Here is a 22,993-nt window from a genome sequence, read left to right on the forward strand (position 1 = left end):
AATGAACTTCCATTCACAATTGCTTCAAAGAGAATAAAATACCTAGGAATCCAACTGACAAGGGATGGAAAGGACCTCTTCAAGGAGAACTACAAACCACTGCTCAGTGAAATAAAAGAGGACACAAACAAATGGAAGAACATTGCATGCTCATGGATAGGAAGAATCAGTATTGTGAAAATGGCCATACTGCCCAAGGTTATTTATAGATTCAATGCCATCCCCATCAAGCTACCAATGAGTTTCTTCACAGAATTGGAAAAAACTGCTTTAAAGTTCATATGGAACCAAAAAAGAGCCCGCATCTCCAAGACAATCCTAAGTCAAAAGAACAAAGCTGGAGACATCACGCTACCTGACTTCAAACTATACTACAAGGCTACAGTAACCAAAACGGCATGGTACTGGTACCAAAACAGAGATATAGACCAATGGAACAGAACCGAGTCCTCAGAAATAATACCACACATCTACAGCCATCTGATCTTTGACAAACCTGAGAGAAACAAGAAATGGGGAAAGGATTCCCTATTTCATAAATGGTGCTGGGAAAGCTGGCTAGCCATAAATAGAAAGCTGAAACTGGATCCTTTCCTTACTCCTTATATGAAAATTAATTCAAGATGGATTAGAGACTTAAATGTTAGACCTAATACCATAAATACCCTAGAGGGAAACCTAGGTAGTACCATTCAGGATATAGGCATGGGCAAAGACTTCATGTCTAAAACACCAAAAGCAACGGCAGCAAAAGCCAAAATTGACAAATGGGATCTAATTAAACTAAAAAGCTTCTGCACAGCAAAAGAAACTACCATCAGAGTGAACAGGCAACCTACAGAATGGGAGAACATTTTTGCAATCTACTCATCTGGCAAAGGGCTAATATCCAGAACCTACAAAGAACTCAAACAAATTTATGAGAAAAAAACAAACAACCCCATCAAAAAGTGGGCAAAGGATATGAACAGACATTTCTCAAAAGAAGACATTCACACAGCCAACAGACACATGAAAAAATGCTCATCATCACTGGCCATCAGAGAAATGCAAATCAAAACCACAATGAGATACCATCTCACACCAGTTAGAATGGCGATCATTAAAAAGTCAGGAAACAACAGGTGCTGGAGAGGATGTGGAGAAATAGGAACACTTTTACACTGTTGGTGGGATTGTAAACTAGTTCAACCATTATGGAAAACAGTATAGCGATTCCTCAAGGATCTAGAACTAGATGTACCATATGACCCAGCCATCCCATTACTGGGTATATACCCAAAGGTTTATAAATCATGCTGCTATAAAGACACATGCACACATATGTTTACTGCGGTACTATTCACAATAGCAAAGACTTGGAATCAACCCAAATGTCCATCAGTGACAGATTGGATTAAGAAAATGTGGCACATATACACCATGGAATACTATGCAGCCATAGAAAAGGATGAGTTTGTGTCCTTTGTAGGGACATGGATGCAGCTGGAAACCATCATTCTTAGCAAACTATCACAAGAACAGAAAACCAAACACCGCATGTTCTCACTCATAGGTGGGAACTGAACAATGAGATCACTTGGATTCAGGAAGGGGAACATCACACACTGCGGCCTATCATGGGGAGGGCTGAAGGGGGAGGGATTGCATTGGGAGTTATACCTGATGTAAATGACGAGTTGATGGGTGCTGACGAGTTGATGGGTGCAGCACAGCAACATGGCACAAGTATACATATGTAACAAACCTGCACATTATGCACATGTACCCTAGAACTTAAAGTATATTAATAATAAAAAATAAAAAAAAAAGAAACAAACACATCTAACTATTTTCTGAATGGGGAAAACCAGAACGCTTTTCCTCTAAGAAACAAAACAAGTTTATCTACTCTCACCATTCTTAATCAACATATTTCCGAATTTCTAGCCAGGGCAAATAAGAAAGAGAAATAAAGAAGGGCATTTAAATTGGAAAGGAGAAAGTCAAGTTGTCCATTTTTGCAGATGATCTGATCTTACATATAGGAAAATCTAGAGACCTACAAAAAAAATTAGAAATGGTAAATGATTTCAATAAAGATGCTGGATGCAAAATTAATATACAAAAATCATTAGTGTTTCTATAAATAAACAATGAACTAGCTGAAAAAAATCAAAAGGACAAACCTATTTACAAGAGCTCCAAAAAAAGAACTAGGAATAAATTTTGCCAAGGAGGTAAAATCTTCTCCAAGGAAATTCACAAAATGCTGATGAAAAATATTGAAGATGATACACATATGTAGAAATAAATCCTATGTTTATGACTCAGAAGAATCAATATTGTTTAAATGACACTACTATCCAAATCAATCCACAGATTCATGCAATTCATATCAAAATACCAATGACACTCTTCACAGAAATAGAAAATATTAGAAAATTTCTGCAGAACCGCAAAAGCCCTGAAATCACCAAAGCTGTTCTTACCAAAAAGACCAAAGCTAGATGCATTACACTACCAGAGGTCACAATATACTACAAAGCTACAGTAACCAAAACAGCATGATACTAGCATAAAAACAGACACACAGACCAGTTGAACAGAGTAGAAAACCAAGAAATTAATCCACATATGTATAGCCAACTGTTTTTTGTAAAAGATATTAAAAACTCTCACTGGGGCAAGGACAGCCTGTTCAATAATTGTGTTGAAAAAACTGAATATGCATATGCAGAATAATGAAAAAAGGGTCCCACTTCTAATGCTATTAAAAAACTCAAAATGGATCAAAGATCTAAATGTTATAACAGAAACAATAAAACTACTCTAAGAAATTATAGGGAAAATATTTCAGCACATTTGTCTACAAAAAGATTTTATGAGTAAGACTTTAAGAGCACAGGCAACAAAAGTAAAAATGAATAAATGAGATTGTAACAAACTAAAACACTTTTGTATAGCAATAGAAATAATTAACAGGGTGAAGAGCCAGTCTACAGAATGTGAGAAAATATTTCCAAGCCACTCATTCAACAGAAGATTAATATTCAAAATATTCAAGGAACTCAAACAGCTCAACAGCAAAAAGATCTGCAATTTAATTTTTAAAAGAATGGGCAAATAGTCTGAACAGACATTGCTCAAAAGAAGACATACAACTGGCTAACAAACATATGAAAAAATTGTCAATATCACTAATTAAAAGAGATATGCAAATAAAAACCACAATGAGGTATCCTTTCACCCCAGTTAGAATGGTTATCATAGAAAAAGACAAACTATAAATGCTTGCAAGGATGAAGAGTACAGAGAATTCTTACAGACAGTTGGTGGTAATGTAAACTAGTATGGCCACAAAGGGAAGAGTATAGAGGTTCCTCAATAAACTACAACGGAAATACCTTACAATCTAGCAATCGCACTACTGAGAATTTATCCAAAGGAAATAAAATCACTAAATAAAAATATATCTGCACCCAGATGTTTATCTCATCCCTATTCACAGGAGCCAAAATATAGTATTAATCTCAGTGTTCAACAACAAATAAATGGATAAAGAAAACGTGAGATAGATGATAGATAGATAGATAGATAGATAGATAGACATATATCTCTATGTTTAGAGAGATACATAGAATACTATTTAGCTATAAAAAAGAATTAAATCTTGTCATTTGCAGCAACATGAATAAAATTGGACAATATTATGATAAATGAAATAAGCCAGGAGCAGAATATTTTACACTATGTGTTTTCACTCATATGTGGAAGCTTAAACAAGTTGATCTCATAGAAGTAAAGAGTAAAACAGAGGATACTAGACAAGGAAGGATAAGGAGAAAGGGAGGATAGGAAGATATTTTTTAAAAGATACAAAACTACAGCTCAAAAAAGAGCAGCAAAATGGTAGTAGTAAGTTCCTTCTTTTAAGAATCACACTGATTGTATATAGACTCAATTCTCCAGTTAAAAGATATAAAGTTGAATGAATGGATAAAATAACAAGACTCAACTATACGTTGTCAATAAGAGACTAACTTCATCTATACAGATATGCATAGACTGAGAGTGAATGAATGGAAAAAGATACTCCATACAAATAAAAACCAAACCAAAACAACAATAGCTATACTCTCTCAGATAAACATAAATTTCAAGTTAAAACATATATAAAGAGACAAGGCCATTACATAATGATAAAAGGGTCAATACAACAAGACCATATAGCAATCATGAATACATATGCACCCAACATCAAAGCATCGAAATGCATTAAGGAAACATTAATAGATTTACAGGGAGAGATACATAGTAATACAATAATAGTAGGAGATTTCAACACCCTGCTTCCTGCAGTGGACAGATTATTTACAGAAAACCAAGAAAAAAAATCAGATTTAAATTGCACTCTAGATGAAATGGACTTAACAGACATTTACAGAACATTCTATCCAACAGCTGGAGAATACACATTCTTCTACACTGCACATGGTATGTTTTCCAGGATAGACCATATGTTGGTTTACAAAAAAAGTCTTTAAAAATACAACAAAATTAAGATCATATCAAGTACCATTTTTCACCATAATGGAAAAAACTAGAAATCAACAGCAGGGGCCGGGTGTGGTGGCTCAAGCCTGTAATCCCAGCACTTTGGGAGGCCGAGACGGGCGGATCACTAGGTCAGGAGTTCGAGACCATCCTGGCTAACACGGTGAAACCCCGTCTCTACTAAAAAATACAAAAAACTAGCCGGGCGAGGTGGCGGGCGCCTGTAGTCCCGGTTACTCGGGAGGCTGAGGCAGGAGAATGGCGTAAAAACCCGGGAGGCGGAGCTTGCAGTGAGCTGAGATCCGGCCACTGCACTCCACCCTGGGCGACACAGCGAGACTCCGTCTCCAAAAAAAAAAAAAAAAAAAAAAAGAAATCAACAGCAGGAGGAGCTCTGAAATGCTGCAAGTACATGGAAATTAAACAACATGCTTCTAAACAACCTGTAAGCCAATGAAGAAATTGAAAGAGAAATTTTAAAAATTTCTAAAGACAGCTGGATGCAGTGGCTCATGCCTGTAATCCCACCACTTTGGGAGGCCAGGGCAGGTGGATCACCTGAGGTCAGGAGTTCGAGACTAGCCTGAACAACATGGAGAAACCCCATCTCTACTAAAAATACAAAATTAGCCGGGTGTGGTGGCACATGCCTGTAATCCCAGCTACTCGGGAGGCTGAGGTGGGAGAATCACTTGAACCCAGGAGGCGGAGATTGCAGTGAGCCGAGATGGAACCATTGCACTCCAGCCTGGGCAACAAGAGTGAAATTCCAGCTAAAAAAAAAAAAAAAATTCTCAAGACAAATTAACATGAAAACACAACATACTAAAATTTATGAAATACAGCAAAAGTGGTCCTTAGAAGGAGGTTTATAGCAATTGATGTCTACATCAAAAAAAGCTCTCAAATGAACCACCAAATGATGGATCTCAAAGATAGAAAAGCAAGAATAAAATAAACTCACATTAGACAGAAAATAATAAAATCAGAGTACAGTAGAGACCTAAAAGCAACACAGAAAATCAATGAAATGATGAGCTAATTTTATAAAAACATAAACAAAATTGGCAAATCTTTAGCAAGACTAACCAAGAAAAAAAGAGAGAAGCGTCAAATAAATAAAATCAGGAATTAAAAAGGAGGCATTACAACTGATGCAACCAAAATACAAAAGTTCATAAGAAACTACTATGCACAATTAATGATATGCCAACAATATGAAGAATCCAGAAGAAATGGATCAGTTCCTGAACACAAAAACCTACCAAGGCTGGGTCAAGTTTGGGAGAGTGGTGAAGGATATTGCATACAGTGTACACTCCTTAGGTGACAGGTAAACAAAAATCTCAGAAATTAACACTAAAGAATTTATCCATGTAACCAAAAGCTGCCTGTACCCTGAAATCTATTGAAATAAAAATAATTTTAAAAATCTACTGACTGAATTAAGAAGAAATAGAAAATGTGAACCAAGAAATAATGAGTAATGAGATTTTAAGCAGTAATAAAAGGTCTTTCATTAAAGGAAAGTCCAAGACATGACGACTTCACGGCTAAATTCTACAAAATATCTTTAAAAGAATGAATTCAATTCTTCACAAACTATTTCAATAAATTGAAAAGGAGGGAACTCTTTCAAATTTATTATGTGAAGCCATCATCACACTGATTCCAAAACCAGAGAAAGACACAACAGCAACGAAAACATTTCAGGCCAATACCCTTGATGAACTTAGATGAAAAAAATGTCAACAAATCAAATTTAACAACATATTTTAAAAATCAAGTGGGGTTCATCCCAGGGATGCAAGCATATTTCGACATATGTAAATCAATAAACATGATACATCACATCAATAGAGTCAGACAAAAATTATATGATCATTTTAATAGATGCAGATCCATTTGACAAAATTCAGTCCCTCTTCATAACAAAAGCTCTCAATGATTAGGTATAGAAGGAACATACTTCAACATAACAAAGCCCATATATGACAAATCCATAGGCAGTACAATGCTGAATGCGGAATAGTTGAAAGCTTTTCCTCTAAGATCTGGAACAAGATAAAATTCCCCACATTTACCAGTCCTATTCAATACATTACTGGACATTCACAAAAGACTGAATAACTAAAGTAATTCTGAGCAAACAGACAAAGCTAGAGACATCATACAACTTGGCTTAAAAATATACTACAAAGCTATTGTAGCCAAAACTGCATTGTATTGGCTAAAAATACAGAAAAGACAAAAAGACCAATGGAACAAAACAGAAATGCCAGAAATAAATTAATGCATTTACAACCAATTGATTTGAAAAAGATGCCAAGAACACAAATTGAGGAAAGGTCACTCTCTTCAACAAATGATACTGAAAAAAACTGAATATCTGCATACAATAGAATAAAACTAGACCTCTATTTCTCACCATATACAAAATTCAATTCAAAATAGATTAAAGATTCAAACGTAAAGCCTAAAACTATGAAACTACTAGAATAATACAAGGAGAAATGCTACATAACTTCAGTCTGGGCAAGGATTTACTAGACAAGATCTCAAAAACTCAGGCAACAATAGCAAAAATACAGTAATTACATCAAATTAAAAATATTCTGTATAGAAAAGGGAACAATAGACTAAGGAGAATACATACAGAATGAGAGAAAATATTTGCAAAACATACATCTGACAAGAGGTTATTATCAAGAATTTATAAGGAATTCAAACAATTCAATAGAAAAATAATGTAATTTAAAAATGGACAAAAGACCTGAATAGATATTTCTCCAAGAAAGATATAGAAATGGACAACAGTTATATGAAAAAAATGCTGAAAGTCACTAACAATCAGGGAAATGCAAATAAAAACCAAAATGAGATATCACCTCACCCCAGTTAGAAAGGGTGTCATCAAAAAGACCAAAAACAACAAACAAAAAAAACAAAAAAAGAAAGAAAAGAAGAAATGCTGGCAATACTGTGGAAAAAGGGAAAGTCTTATACACTGTTAGGAATGGAAATTACTACAGCCATTATGAAAAACAGCATGGATATTCCTAAAAAAATTAATAATAGATACAACATATGATCCAGTAATCCCACTACTGGGCATATAGTCACAGAAAATGAAATAAGTATGCTGAAGAGTCATTTTGCACTCCCATGTTAATTGCACTGTTCATTTTAGCCAAGGCATGGAATCAACCTGAATGCCATCAACAGAGAAATGGATAAAGAAAATGTGGCATATATACAAAATGGACTACCATTCTGCCACAAAAAAAGGATGAAATTCTGTCATTTACAAAAAAATTGTTGAGCCTGGAGCCTGTTAAGGGAAATAAGTCAGGCACAAAAAGAAACGTACTGCATGATGTCATTCATGTGAAGAATCTAAACAAATTGATCTCACAGATATTAAGAGTAAAATTGTGGTTACCAAAGACAGGAAAAACAGGGAAGGGGAAGATGGGGAGGAGTTGGTCAATGAGTACAATGTTACAGTTAGATAGGAGGAATAAGTTGCTGGTACTTACTTCACAGTAAGGTGACTATAGCTAACAATAACGCATTGTAAATTTCAAAAAGCTAGAAGAGAGGATTTTGAATGTACTCACAATTAAGAAATGATAAATGTGTAAGGTGATGGATATGCTAATAACCATGATTTGATTATTACACAATGTATACATGTATTGAAACATCACATTGTATTCAATAAATATGTATGATTATATGTGTGTGTATGTTAGTTGCTATATGACGATTTGTTAGATTTATTATATGATACCTACAAACCTAGCACGTATGTGGGTTACCCCAAATTTCTGTTTGTGTGATTAATTTTTTTTCAGGATTACAGGCTGAGAACAGGTATAAAGATATATATATATATCTTCCAGGCCAGTTCCCATATTCTAGTAATAATTTTGTGTGACTTTGCTACCCTCAGTTATACCTTCTCCTGTACCACGGTGGTCTATCAAAGGAATACTAGCATCATGTGGAATGTTTTAAAGATATCCAAGCTACATCACACATGTTTGAATTTGGAATCTCTAAAGTAGGTCTATAAATATATTTCTTTTAAAATGTATTTTTACAGTTGATTTGATACAAAATATCTTTTAACCAATTGAGAATTATAAACTACAACCTCTAGCATTCACTAGGTAGAGATGGTGCTCCTGATAGTGACAAGAGACAGCCAAATGCCTAGGCAGATAGGGGCAGGCTCCCAGTGAAACCCCGCCTCCAAGCTGAAGACAGTTTAAAGTCCAAAAGCCAGGCTACGAGTGAAATCCTTAGACCAGATTGAGAAGTTGTCTTCTTATTTGGCATGCTTTCCTCTGATTTGTCCCCACCCTTCACCTATTTTAGATATAACTACCCTTTCCTAATTGGTTTTCTATACTGTCATGCCCACCTTTGAGTGGTGCCTTCACTGTAACCTTTTTTGCATACTCGGAAACCAGTCAGCACACACTCCCCATCCTGTGCCTACAAAGACCCCAGACTCAGTTGGTGGAGTGGGGAAGACACCCTGAATTCGAGGAAGAGACAGCAGGACTTCAGGGAAGACAACCTGCCCTTCCCATCCCCTCTCCAGCACCCCTCTCCACTGAGAGTCTTTTTCATTACTCATTAAAATTCTCCACCTTCACCACCCTTCACCTGTCAATGTGATCTCATTCTTCTTGGACAGCAGATAAGGGCCTCCACTAAATGCAGGTACCCAGAAAAGGCTGTCACACTGGCTTTTGCCCTTACTGGCAGCGGGTAGCCATCCCAGGTAAAGAGACAAGGGGCCAACTGAGCTGCAAACATGCCGCCATCTGTCAGACTGTAGACGGTGGAACTAAAGGAGCACCGTAACAACCCCACCGGGGCTTCAGGATCATGAGCACCCTTGCACCTTGTGTGGCTGCCAGGCCTGCATGGAACTCACTCCTGTTTTGGTGCCTGGAGTGGTTGGCCAGGTCCAGCATTCACTCGCTTGCACCTGGTCTGGCCACGGGAAACTCACAGAACTTGTTTCTGAGTTGATGACTAGAATGACCCACATGGTCCTGCACTTGGTCACTCACATGCTCCCTTCCGCAAAGCATTGAGCATGGCAGACCAAATAAAGAGGGCACCTCTATTGCAAGTCTAGTGAAGAGGCCAAGAAATATTCTGCCTCACTACTAGAAAATGCAATATTTAAATATTTGGTCTCATTTTCTCTATTTCTTGTCCAGCTTTGGAGATGTGGAAGATATCCTTTTATGCACAACGAATAAACAAACAAGTATGCAAGAGAGTAACACATATTTTGCTTCTCCCAGAGAACAGACAGATGCAATGAAGACATATCTTATCAATAGGTTTTGCTTTCTCAAGTTAAAGTCAGTTTTTCTTATCTACTTCCATGGGTCCAGTAGAAACTTAACACGTATTATAATATATTGTCTCACAATTCTCCTGCAGGATTTTAATGGTAGGTTGGAAGAAGATCCATCGAGGTTGTTAGTCAAACACAAATTCAAATTTTAAATTAATAATATTTGTAATTTCTGAAAAATATACAACTTAACATGAAAAGTATATATCATTATAGCATAAATCCAGGCTAGATTTTGGCCAAAGTAATATACATCTAAAGTGTTTCTTTCTTTCTTTCTTTCTTTTTTTTTTTTTTTTAGGCATCAGGCTTTTCTCTTTATTTAGGCTATTATTCTATCTTCTCCCTTTTACCTCCCTTATATTCTAGTCACTGGTTTTATTAGCAGTTACAACTACAAAACAATTACTTTTTATTGTATTACATACTAACCATGCTTCTCACTTTAAATTTTTATGGATCATATATTCTAAGCTTAACCATAAAGGCATAGCTATATCCTAACCATAGGAACTCCCATTTTTTATAGTTTATTTAAATTCATAGGCTTTTCCATTGGTCCACTACAAGTAAAGAATGTTGGAATTGTCAGTGAAAAGACCAGGAACACCTCAAAAATAACATCTTAATGAATCAATACAATGTTAGTTGGCAGCAGCATTGTCTTGCATGTCCAAATTACATGTTTTACTGTCTGCTCCAGCAGAAGGTACAAAATGTTCACCATTATTTAAGAATTCTAAGTTTGCTTCATCCATTACTTTTCTTTCATTGTCTGATGCCTTGGTATCCTTTCCTTGAAATTTTTTCTTCATAACAAAAATGAATACGATATATAAAACAAGTGCTGAGAATCTTAAAGCCGTAGATAAGCCCAAGTAGACCCTTCTGTGAAAAGAGAAAAAAGAGAGTAGATTATTATTTTAAATATGTAAAACATCTTACATTTTTTATCTCCAGTATGCATACCTTAAAAGAAAGAAAAACAAGTTACACACACAAATATTCAGAGAAAAATTCTATTTATTCTTTTCATTGGGGCATAAAATATTTTTCTATTATTAAAAAAAAAAAAATGAAGCTACAGAAACTAAACCCCAGCTGTCTCTAGCCTTCCTTTGGGAGGGAGGAAAATATATAACTCCAGCCCCCTCAAGCCATCTCATTCTACCTAAGGAGTGGGAGACAGAAACTGAGAAGCATGTTTGAAGTTCACAGTCCAGAGATACCGGCTCACTAAAAGATTGAGACATTATCATAGAACTATAGAATGTTACTTTTTCTTCAGCACCTTACACCCCATTAATAAAGGCTTATATACAGCAATTCCTTTTACCCAATACATTTTGTGTGGCTGTCAAGAAAAATTTGCAAGTTACATACTAAAAGGCAATAAACATAGTATGGAAAGAATAAGACTTAAAACCAGATCCAGATATATCAAGGAATATCAGGGATGGAAATTTAAAACAACTATTATTAATTTCTTAAGCAATCTAATGGATAATGTAGACAGCATGTAAGAAAGATTAGCAATGTAAGTAAAGATAAAAATTCTAAGAACCAAAACAAAACAGTAAGGATAAGAAAACTGTAACAGAAATGATAAATGCCTTGATGGATTTATTATTAGACAGAGCACTGCTGAGGAAACAATCTCTAAGTTTATCTCAATTAAAAAAAAAAAAGAAAAATAAGACAAAAGAAAGAAAAAAACAGAATAACCAAGAACTTTGGGAGGATTACATAAGTGTTTATAATAGAAATACTTGAAGGGGAAAATGAAAGGAACAAAAGAAATATTTCAAATAATAAGTATGGAGAATTTTTATCGAATTAATGTCAGACACCAAACCTCAGATCCAGGAAGCTCAGAAAACACCAAGAAGGATAAATGCCAGAAAAACTATGCAGAGGTTTATTATTTTCAAAGTCTGGAAAATCAGAGATGAAGAAAACATCCTGAAAGAAACAAAAGGAAAAGCAAACCTGGTTTATAGAGTAGAAAAGATTACATCAGACTTCTCTTCAGAAACCATACAAGCAAGAAGAGAGTGAAGTGAAATATTTAAACTGTTAAGAAAAATAAAACACCAACTTAAAAATTCTGTACCATGTGAAATTATCTTTCAAAAGTTAAGTCAAAATCAAGACACCATCACACAAACAAAAATTGAGGGACTGTTTTGCCAGTATACCCTCCTTGCAAGAAATGTTAAAAGAAGTTTGTTAGAGAGAAGGAAAATGATATAAGTCAGAAACTTGGATATAAAGAAGGAAGAACATCAGAGAAGAAATCAGTTAAGGTTAAATAAAAACAATTTTATTCTAAATTGATTTAATAGAAAACTGTTCAAAACAATAATAGAAACCATGTGTTTAATTATATATAATGCACATGCTTATTCATATGTGTATGTTTGCTTACAGATAAGTGGAGTAAATGACAGCAGTGATACAATGGGTAGGAAAGAAGAATTAGGGTCATTTTGGTTTTATAAGGGTACTCATAATCTGTGAACTAATAAAGTGTTACTAAAATATAAACTTGGATTAGTTTTAAACATATATTGCAAATGCTAGGAAAACCACTGAAATTTTTGTTTAAAAAGTACAACTAATAAGCTAAGATATGAGAGAAAATGGAATTATATAAAATGCTCAATTAAAACAAAATGGGAAGACAAAAAGTGGTATATAAAAATAGGATCAAAGAACAAGGACAGCAAATAGAAAATAGTAACAAATATGGTCAGTATTCTTTCATTTATATCAGTAATCACTTTGAATGTCAATGATATAAATACACCAACTAAAAGACCAAAATGAGCCAGGCATGGTGGCTCATGCCTGTAATCCCAGCACTCTGGGGGGCCAAGATGGGAGAATCAAGTGAGTCCAGGAGTTTGAGACCAGACTGGGCAACAAAGTTGCTCATCTCTAAAAAAAAAAAAAAAAAATCAAAAAATTAGCCAGGCATGTTAGTTCATGCCTGTGTTCCCAGCTACATGGGAGGCTAAGGCAGAAGGATCTCTTGAGCCCAGGAGGTTGAGGCTACAGTGAGCCACGTTCAAGCCACTGCTCTACAGCCTGGGTGGCAGAATGAGATCCCATCTCAAAAGATAATAATAAGATTGTTAGAGGATTAAAACCAAGAACCAAACTATATGTAGTCTATAAGAAACTCACTTTAAATATGAAGACATACAGATTAAAAGTAATTAGACTGACGAAGACATACACTGATAACATTAATCAAAAGAAAGTGGGAGTACCTATTTTAATTTCAAACAGAGCAGACTTCAAAGCAAGGAAATTAATGAAGGATAAAAAAGTCTTTACATAATAACAAAGGAATCAGTTATCCAATTATCCTTTTACAAAACAGAACAATACTTAACATGTAAGCATGTAAAAATGGAGTGTCTAAATATGTGAGGGGAAAATGATAGAGCTGCAAAGAGAAATACAGTAAGTCTTCACTTAACGTTGTCTACAGGTTCTTGGAAATTATAATTTTGAGTAAAATTATGTATTGTATAATGAAACCAATTTCACTATAGATAACTGGTATAAACAATAGTTACTATGGTACATAGCACATTGTTTTGCTTAAAATCAGTTTCTAAGAACCTATGGACAATCTTAAGTGGATACTTAATGTAAACAAACCCACAATTATGTTGGAGACTTCAACATGCCTCTATCAGAAAAGGTCAGATTCACCAGGCAAAATTTGATCAGACATAGTTGAAAACTCAACAACACTATCAATCAACAGTATAACAGATGTAACCTACTACATCAAACAGCAACAGACTACAAAGTCTTCCCAAGCTCGTATAGAATATTCACCAAGATAGACCACATTCTGGGCTATAAAAGATATCTTAAGAAATTTAAGGCCAGGTGTGGTGGCTCAGGCCTGTAATTCCAGCACTTTGGGAAGTCAAGGCAATCAGATCACTTGAGGTCAAGAATTTGACACCAGACTGATCAACATGGTGAACAACATGGTGAAACCCCGTCTCTACAAAAATACAAAAAAAAAAGGCTGGGTGCAGTGCCTCACGCCTGTAATCCCAGCACTTTGGGAGGCTGAGGTGGGTGGATCATGAGGTCAAGAGATTGAGACCATCCTGGTCAACATGGTGAAACCCCATCTCTACTAAAAATACAAAAATTAGCTGGGTGTGGGGGCATGTGCCTATAATCCCAGCTACTCAGGAGGCTGAGGTAGGAGAATCGCTTGAACCCAGGAGGTTGAGGTTGCAGTGAACTGAGATTGCACTCCAACCTGGGCGACAACAGTGAAACTCCGTCTAAAAAAGAAAAGAAAAAATACGAAAAAAAAAAAAATTAGCCAGGCGTGATAGCACACACCTATGATCCCTGCTACTTAGAAGGCCAAGGTACGAGAATCATTTGAACCCAGGAAGCAGAGGTTGCAGTGAGCGAGATCATACCACTGTACTCCAGCCTTGGTAACAGAGCAACACTGTCTCAAAAATAAAAATAAAAAATAAATAAATAAATAAATAAAAATAAAAGAAATTTGAAAGAATGAAAATCATGCAATATCTGTCCTTAAACCACAGTGGAATTAAACTAGAAGTCAATAGCAAAAAGATCATTGGAAAGTCCCAAAATCTGTGAAGATTAAGCAATACACTTCTAAGAAACATATGAGTCAAGATGAAATCTCATGAGAAATTTAAAAATAGTTTGAATTAAGTGAAAATAAAATTATAACATCCAATATTATGGATGCAGTAAAAGCAGGCTTAGAGATGAATGAAGAATATCTTAAATCAATCATTTAATCTTTTACCTTAGCAAACTAGAAAAAGAAGAGCAAATTGAATCCAAAGTAATACAAAGATAATAAATAGTAAAAGTAGGGTACAGTGAAATTTAAAAAGGGACATGAAGAGAGAAAATCAACAAAAAAAAAAGCTCTTTCTCTGAAAAAAGTTAGTAAAATTGATGAGTCCCTTGCCAGGCTAATTTAGATAAAAAGGAGGACACAATTTACTAATATCAGAAATCAAAGATGGAACATCACTGTAGACCCCACTGACCTTAAAAAGACCCAAAGGTAATATCACAAACAACACCATGTCCCCAATTTTAATAACCTGAAAGAAATGGACCAATTCCTTGAAAGATACAATCTACCTAAATTCACACAAGAAGAAATAGATCATCTGAATAGGTCTACATCTGTCAAAGAAATGAATCGATAATAACTTTCTAAAGCAGAAAACACCAAACCAAGATGGGTTCATGGGTGAATTCTATAAAACACTTAAGTAAGAATTTATACCAATTCATTACAATTTCCTACAATAATAGAAGCAGCAGGAATAGTTCCTGTCTCTTATGAGGTCAGCATCATCCTAATACCCAAAGCACACAAACATTACAAGAAAAGAAAACTACAGAGCAATACATTTCACAAATATAGGTGCAGAAGTTCTCAAAAATAGCTAATTGAATTTGATGTTGCATTAACAAATTAGGCGCCACAGCCAAGTGGAATGTATTTCAGGTTTACAAGACTGGTTCAACATTCAAAAATCAATTATATAATTTATTATATTAACAGGCTAAAGAAGAAAAAAAATCACATGATCACATCAATAGATGCAGAAAATGCATTTGACAAAATCAAGTATCCATTTGTGAACAAAAACTTTCATTAAATTAGGAATAGAGGAGAATTTTATCAACCTGATTAAAAACAAATACATCAAAAATTGTACACATTTTTTACTCGATGGTGAAGAACTCAGAGCATTCCTGATAATGTTGGAACAAGCCAAGAATGTCCCTTTTCACCACTGATTTTCAACATGGTACACAGAAAGTCCATGTGATTAAAAAAAAAAAGTGAAAAGAGAATGATATGTATACAGATTGAAGGGAAGGAATGAAACTACCTTTGTTTGCACATTTATATGTAGAAAATCTCAAATAATAGACAAAAACACCACTGGAACTAATAAGCAATTATAATAAGGTTGTAGAATATAAGATTAATATGCCAAAGTGAAAAGTTTTCCTATAAATCGGCAATAAACAAGTAGAATTTGAAATTAAAAACACATTAGTATTTACATTAGCACTCCCAAAAATGAAACATTGGGTATAAATTTAGCAAAATATATACAAAGGGTATAGGCAGAAAACTATAAAACTCTGATGAAAGAAACCAAAGAAGTATTAAAAATGAAGTGATATTCCATGTTCATTTACAGTATCGGAAGACTCAGTATTGTCAAGATGTCAGTTTGCCCCAACTTGATACACAGATTCAGTGCAACGCCAATCAAAATCTCTATAAGTTATTTTTTGGATATTGACAAACTAATTCTAAAGTTTATGTGAAGAGGCAAAAGATGCTAAATAGCCAAGACAATACTTAAGTAGAAGAACAAAATAATAGGACTGATACTACCTGACCTCGACTTACTACGAAGCTACAGCAACCAAGACAGTGTGACTTTGGTAATACAAATAGGTAAGTGGAAAGAATAAATAGCCAAGAAATAGACCCACTTAAATACAGTCGATGGATCTTTAGAAAAAAATGAAGGCATTACAATGGAGAAAATACCGTATTTTCAACAAATGGTGCTGAAACAACTAGATATCCACATGTAAAATAATGAATTTAGGCTGCACAAAAATTAACCCAAAATGAATCACAAACTAAAATGTAAAATGCAAAACTATAAAACTCCTAGGAGGTAACACAGGAGAAAGCAACCTAGGATTTGGCTATGGCTTTTCAGATGCAACAGCAAAAGCACAATCCATGAAAGAACTTATTGATAAGGAGGACTTCATTAAAATTTAAAACTTCTGAATAGAACAGTTATCCAGTCATATATCTCAAGTTTGCAAGACTAGTTTAACATTCACAAATCATTTATATAATTCATTATATGAATAGACTAACTAAGAAAAATAATCACAAGATTACATCAATAGGAGGCTAAGGTGAGAGGATCGCCTGAACCCAGGAGTTCAAGGCTACAGTGAGCTAAGAAGGTGCCACTGCACTCCTGTTTGGGCAACAGAGCAAGATCCATCTCCAAAAACAAAAAACAAACCAAAAAAAAAAAATTCTGCTCTGAGAAAGTAAGAGACACTGTCAAAAGGATAAGATGAAAATCAGAGGCCACAGACTGAGAGAAAATATTTTCAAAAGGCATATTCAGTAACTGTTTTCAAAAATATTAGGAACTCTCAAAATTCAACAATTAAACAGTTAACAAGTAGGCCAAAGACTTTAACACATACCTCCCCCCAAAAATATAGAGGTGGCAAATAAGCATATAAGAAGATGCTTCACATCTTATGTCGTCAAGGAAATGCAAATTTAAACAACAATGAGATGCCACTACATACCTATTAGAATGACCAAAATCCAGAACCCGAAACATGAGATGTGTATAAGGAAGTGGAGCAACAGAAACTGTCATTCATTGTTGGTGCAAATGTAAAATGATACAGCCACTTTTGAAGCCAGTCTGACAGTTTCTTAGAAAACTACACTTATTTTTACCGTATGATCAAGTAATTGCACTTTGGTGTTGACACAAAGAATTTGAAACCTGTATCTACACAAAAATGGGCACACGAATGTCTTTTATTATTAACTTTTATTTATAATTTCCCAAACCTGGAGGCAATCAAGATGTCCTTCAGTAGGCAAATGTATAAACTGTGGTGTATCGAGACAATCAATTATTGTTCAGTGCTAAAAAGAAATTACCTATCAAGCAATACAAACGACTAGAGGAAACTTAAGTGCATATTACTGAGTTAAATAAGCTACTCTGAAAAGGCTACAGAATGTATAATTCCAACTATATGATTTGAAACAGACAAAATTATGGAAGTAGTAAAAAGACTATTGATTCCAGGGATCCAGGGATTAGTGGGAAAGGGGGGATGAACAGGCAGAATACAGAGGATTTTTAAGGCAGCAAAACTACTTTTTATGATAGTGGAGTGGTGGATATGTATCATTTTACATTCATCCAAACCTATAGAAAGTTCAACACTAAATGTGAAACCTGGTGTAAACTGTGGATCCTGAGTGATAAAGATGTGTCAATCTGTTGTTTCAATTGTAACAAATGTACCATCCTGATGGGAGATATTGATAATGCGGAAGGCTATGCATGTATGGGAGCAGGCAAGATATAGGAAATCTCTGTGCTTTCTCCTCAGTTTTACTGTGATTCTGAAACTATTCTAAAAAATAAAATCTATAAAGAATAATAAGATAATCATTTAACTTTCAGTGTATTAACTGGCAAATGAACTGCCCTTTTTTAAAATTTCACTTTTCATTTCCTTTTACTTTTACCTAAACCTTCATTGAAGAAAAAAGAACTAGTACAGCTTTTAAAACAATGTTTCAGTGGTCTTTTCATACTGAAACTAACGTAACTAAAGTAACGCCATCTCAAAATGTTATGTTGATGCTTGGACTTGGTGATTATTGCTTTGGGGAGATTCTGGGGAGCATCTTGCCAATTGTCCTTAAAATGAATTATGATTTCAATTAAAATAAATATTTTCTTAAAGTAAATTTATTAAGTTTTGCTTTGTTATTTCTTTCCATACTTTTATAAATAGAAATAAAATCTTCCAGTCGGGCACGGTGGCTCATGACTGTAATCCCAGCACACTGGGAGGCTGAGGTCGACGGATCACCCGAGGTCAGGAGTTTGAGACCAGCCTGGCCAACATGGCGAAACCCCATCTAGTAGAGATACAAAATAATTAGCCCGTGTGGTGGCAGGCGCCTGTAATCCCAGCTGCTCAGGAGGCTGAGGCAAGAGAATTGCTTGAACCCAGGAGTCAGAGGTTGCAGTGAGCTGAGATTTCGCCACTGCACTCCAGCCTGGGTGACAGAGTGGGGTTCCGTCTCAAAAAAAAAAAAGGATGGAAGGAAGGAAGGAAGGAAGGAAGGAAGGAAGGAAGGAAGGAAGGAAGGAAGGAAAGGGAGGCGGGGGAGGGAAGGGAAGGCGGGAGGAAATAAATCTCCCATTTAGGGAAAGATTTTCTATAATTATTTTAAATTTAAGAGAATGTTTGTGGGCTGGTGAATGCTGCTTTACTATAATTCCAGAAAAAGCTGGATCATTACTTGGGGATGTTAGACAGTGAACATACACGTTAAGTAGAAGAAAGTTCTTCTAGTACATTTGATCTAGGGAGTTTTCACCAGAGATCTAACCTGAACTAAGAAACATTCCCCACTTTACATAAATAATTGCATATTACACACACATTTTTCATGTAATACTTCCTTTTTTCACATAATATATTTGTGAATATATCAATATATTGCGAATTGGCTTCCATATTAGTAAGTAAAAAGATTTTTCCTTTTTTGAAGAACTCAGAATATTCATTTGCCTGCATGCACATTATTAATTTAATTGATATCTTCTTGATTGGTTCTTACTTTGTTTTCAGTATTTTGGGAGTATAGATATCTGTAGGATAAATTCCTAGAAGTATTGCTGCTGGCTCAAAGTTACATACTTTGCCAACACAGTCTTCAAGCAACATTTCTTATTGTTGACAATCTGTGTGATTTTTAATTATAATTCTTTGATTATCAAGATGATGTTCATGTTCCTATTCATTGATAACAGAACTGCAATGATAACATAATTGATAATAACAGAACTGCAATGTTTTTATGTTTCATAACCACTAGTGACTTCTTTGAAAAATGTTTCATGATTTTTTTGTCTTTATATTTTATAGCAATTTTAGTTTTACCAGAAAACTGTATAGAAAGTATGGAGATCTCCCTGTCCAACATGTACACAGTTTCTCCTATCATTAATGTCTTGTATTAGTATAGCACATTTGTTACAATGGATGAAAAAATATTGATACATTGTTAAATGCATATTTTACATTAGAGTTCACTTTTTATGTTGTAAAGTTCTACGGGTTTGGCAAATGCAAAATGTCATGATCCAATATTACAATATCATATAGAATAGTTTCACTGCCCCAAAAATCTCTTGTGTTAGGCCTACTCATCCCTGCCTTCTCCACACTGAGCCCCAAGAAACTACTGATTTTTGTTGCCCATTGTTTTGTCTTTTCTACAAGATCACATGGTTAAAATTATACAATCTGAAGCTTTTTTATTATTTTTTTATATGAGTTTAAGTTTCACTTTTTGCTTTTTATAGGCTGATAGCTCATTTCTTTTTATTGATTGATGTAGTTTGGATTTGTGTCCCTGCCCAAATTCCATGTTATATTGGAGAAGGGGCCTGGTGGGAGGTGATTGAATCATGGGGGTGGATTTCCCATTTGCTCTTCTCATGATGGAGAGTGAGTTCTCACCAGATCTGATGGTTTAGAAGTGTGTATCCCTTTCCATTGCACACTTTTCTCTCCTCTGTTGTAATGAGAAGACATGACTTGCTTCCCCCTTCCACCATGACTGTTAGTTTTCTGAGGCAGACTAATAGAGAATATTGGTACTGGGAGTGGGGCACTGCTGTAAGGATACGTGAAAATGTGGAGGCGACTTTGGAACTGAGTAACGAGCAGAGGTTGAAACAGTTAGGAGTGCTCAGAAAAAGACAGAAGATGTGGGAAAGATTGGAACTTCCTAGAGACTGTTGAATGGTTCTGACCAAAATGTTACTAGCGATATGGACAATGAAGTTCAGGATTGTCTCAGATGGAGATGAGGAACTTATGGGGAACTGGAGTAAAGGTCACTCTTGCCATGCTTTAGCTAAGAGACTGGTGGCATTTTGTCCCTGCTCTAGAGATGTGTGGAACTTTCAACTTGAGAGAGATGATTTAGGGTATCTGGTGGAAGAAATGTCTAAGCAGCAAAGCATTCAAGATGTGACCTGGCTGTTTCTGAAAGTGTTTACTCATATGCATGAACAAGGAGATTATCTGAAACTGGAACTTATATTTAAAAGAGAAGCAGAGCATAAAAGTTTAGAAAATATGCAACCCAGCCATGTGGTAGAAAAACACAAACTTATTTTCTGAGGATAAAATCAAGCCTGCTATAGAAATTTGCATAAGTAAAGAGGATCCAAATGTTAATAGCCAAGACAGTGGGGAAAATATCTCCAGAACATTTTAGACACCTTCATGGAGGCCCCTCCCATCACCAGCCTGGAGGCCTAGGAGGGTTAAATGGTTTTGTGGGTCAGGCCCAGGGCCCTGCTGCCCTGTGCAACCTTGGGAAATGGCACCTTATTTCCCACTGACTACAGCTCCAGCCATGGCTAAGAGGAGTCAAGGTACAGCTTGGGCCATGACTTCAGAGGATGCAAGACCCAAGTTTTGGTGCCTTTCACATGGTGTTGGGCTTATGAGTGTGCAGAAAGCACGAGTTGAGGTTTGGGAACCTATTCCTAGATTTCCTAGATTTCAGAGTATGTATCAAAATGCCTGGCCAACGTGGCGAGACCCCATCTCTATTAAAAACATGAAAATTAGTCAGGTGTGGTGGTGCATGCCTGTGGTCCCAGCTACTCAGGAGATTGAGGCACAGTAATTGCTTGAACCTGGGAAGTCGTGGTTACAGTAAGCTGAGATCGTGCCACTGCACTTTAGCCTGGGCATCAGAGCAAGACACTGTCTCAAAAAAAAAAAAAAAAAAATGCCTGGATGTCCAGGCAGGAGTCTGCTGCAGGGGTGGAACATTCATGAAGAACCTATACTAGGGCAGTACAGAGAGAAAATTTGGGGTTGGACCTCCCACACAGAGTCCCCACTGAGGCACTACCTAGTGGAGCTATGAGAAGAAAGCCACTGTCCTCCAGACTCCAGAATGGTAGATCCACCAACAGCTTGCACTGTGTGCCTGGAAAATCTGCAGGCACTCAGCACCAGCCAGTGAAAGCAGCCATGGGGACTGTACCTGCAGGGCCACAGGAGTGGAGCTGCCCAAAGCCTGGGGCACAAATCTCTTGCATCAGTGTGCCCTAGATGTGCAACATGGAGTCAAAGGAGATCATTTTGGATCTTTAAGATTTAATGACTGTCCTGTTGGGTTTTGAACTTGCATGGGGCTTGTAACCCCTTTGTTTTGGCCAATTTCTCCCATTTGGAATAAGAGTATTTACCAAATGCCTGTACCCCCATTATATCTTGGAAAAAACTAAATTTTTTTTTTTTTAGACAGAGTCTTGTTCTGTAGCCCAGACTGGACTGCACTGGCGTGATCTCAGCTCACTGCAAGCTTCACCTGCTGGTTTCATGCCATTCTCCTGCTTCAGCCTCCCGAGTAGCTGGGACTACAGGTGCCCACTACCATGCCAGGCTAATTTTTTGGTATTTTTAGTAGAGATGGGCTTTCACCGTGTTAACCAGAATCGTCTAAATCTCCTGACCTTGTGATCCACCCGTCTTGGCCTCCCAAAGTGCTGGGATTACAGGTGTGAGCCACCGTGCCTGGCCGGAAGTAACCAACTTTTTAAAATTTAATAGACTCATAGGTGGAAGGGACCTTGTCTCAGAAGAGACTTTGGACTGTCGGCTTTTGAGTTAATGCTGAAATGGGTTAAGACACAGGGATTGTTGAGAAGGATAACGGTATTTTGCAATGTGAGAAGAACATGAGATTTGGGAACGACCAGGGGTTGAATGGTATGGTTTGGGTTTGTGTCTCTGCCCAAATTTCATGTTGAATTGGAGAAGGAACCTGGTGTGAGGTGACTGGATCTTGTGGGTGGATTTCTCGCTTTCTGTTCTCAAGACAGTGAGTGAGTTCTCATGAGGTCTGATGGTTTAGAAGTGTGTGGCACTTCCCCCTTTGCTCTCTCCCTCACTCTCTCCTGTCACTAGGAGAAGACATGCCTTGCTTCCTTTTAGGCTTCTGCCATGATTGTGAGTTTTCTGAGGCCTCCCAGTCATGCTTCTTGTTAAGTCTGTGGAACTGTGAGTTAATAAACTTCTTTCCTTCATGAATTACCCAGTCTCAGGTAGCTCTTCATAGCAGTGTGAGAATAGACTAATACATTGATTACTAATATTCCACTATATGAA

The 22,993-nt window shown here is 36.1% G+C and overlaps 1 protein-coding gene across 1 annotated transcript in view; it reads right to left on the minus strand.

Moving 5' to 3' along the window:
- Window positions 1-10,068: 10,068 nt before the first annotated feature.
- The window catches only part of LOC105481244 (solute carrier organic anion transporter family member 1B3), a 106,882-nt gene continuing 93,957 nt past the window's right edge, over window positions 10,069-22,993 (minus strand). The window contains exon 15 of the mRNA XM_011740683.3: window positions 10,069-10,810. Within this exon, the coding sequence (XP_011738985.1) occupies window positions 10,567-10,810 (244 nt within the window). The 3' untranslated portion in view covers window positions 10,069-10,566. The remainder of the gene's footprint in view (window positions 10,811-22,993) is intronic.

Source organism: Macaca nemestrina, chromosome 10 (genome assembly GCF_043159975.1).
Source record: "Macaca nemestrina isolate mMacNem1 chromosome 10, mMacNem.hap1, whole genome shotgun sequence".
NCBI classification, from domain to species: domain Eukaryota; kingdom Metazoa; phylum Chordata; class Mammalia; order Primates; family Cercopithecidae; genus Macaca; species Macaca nemestrina.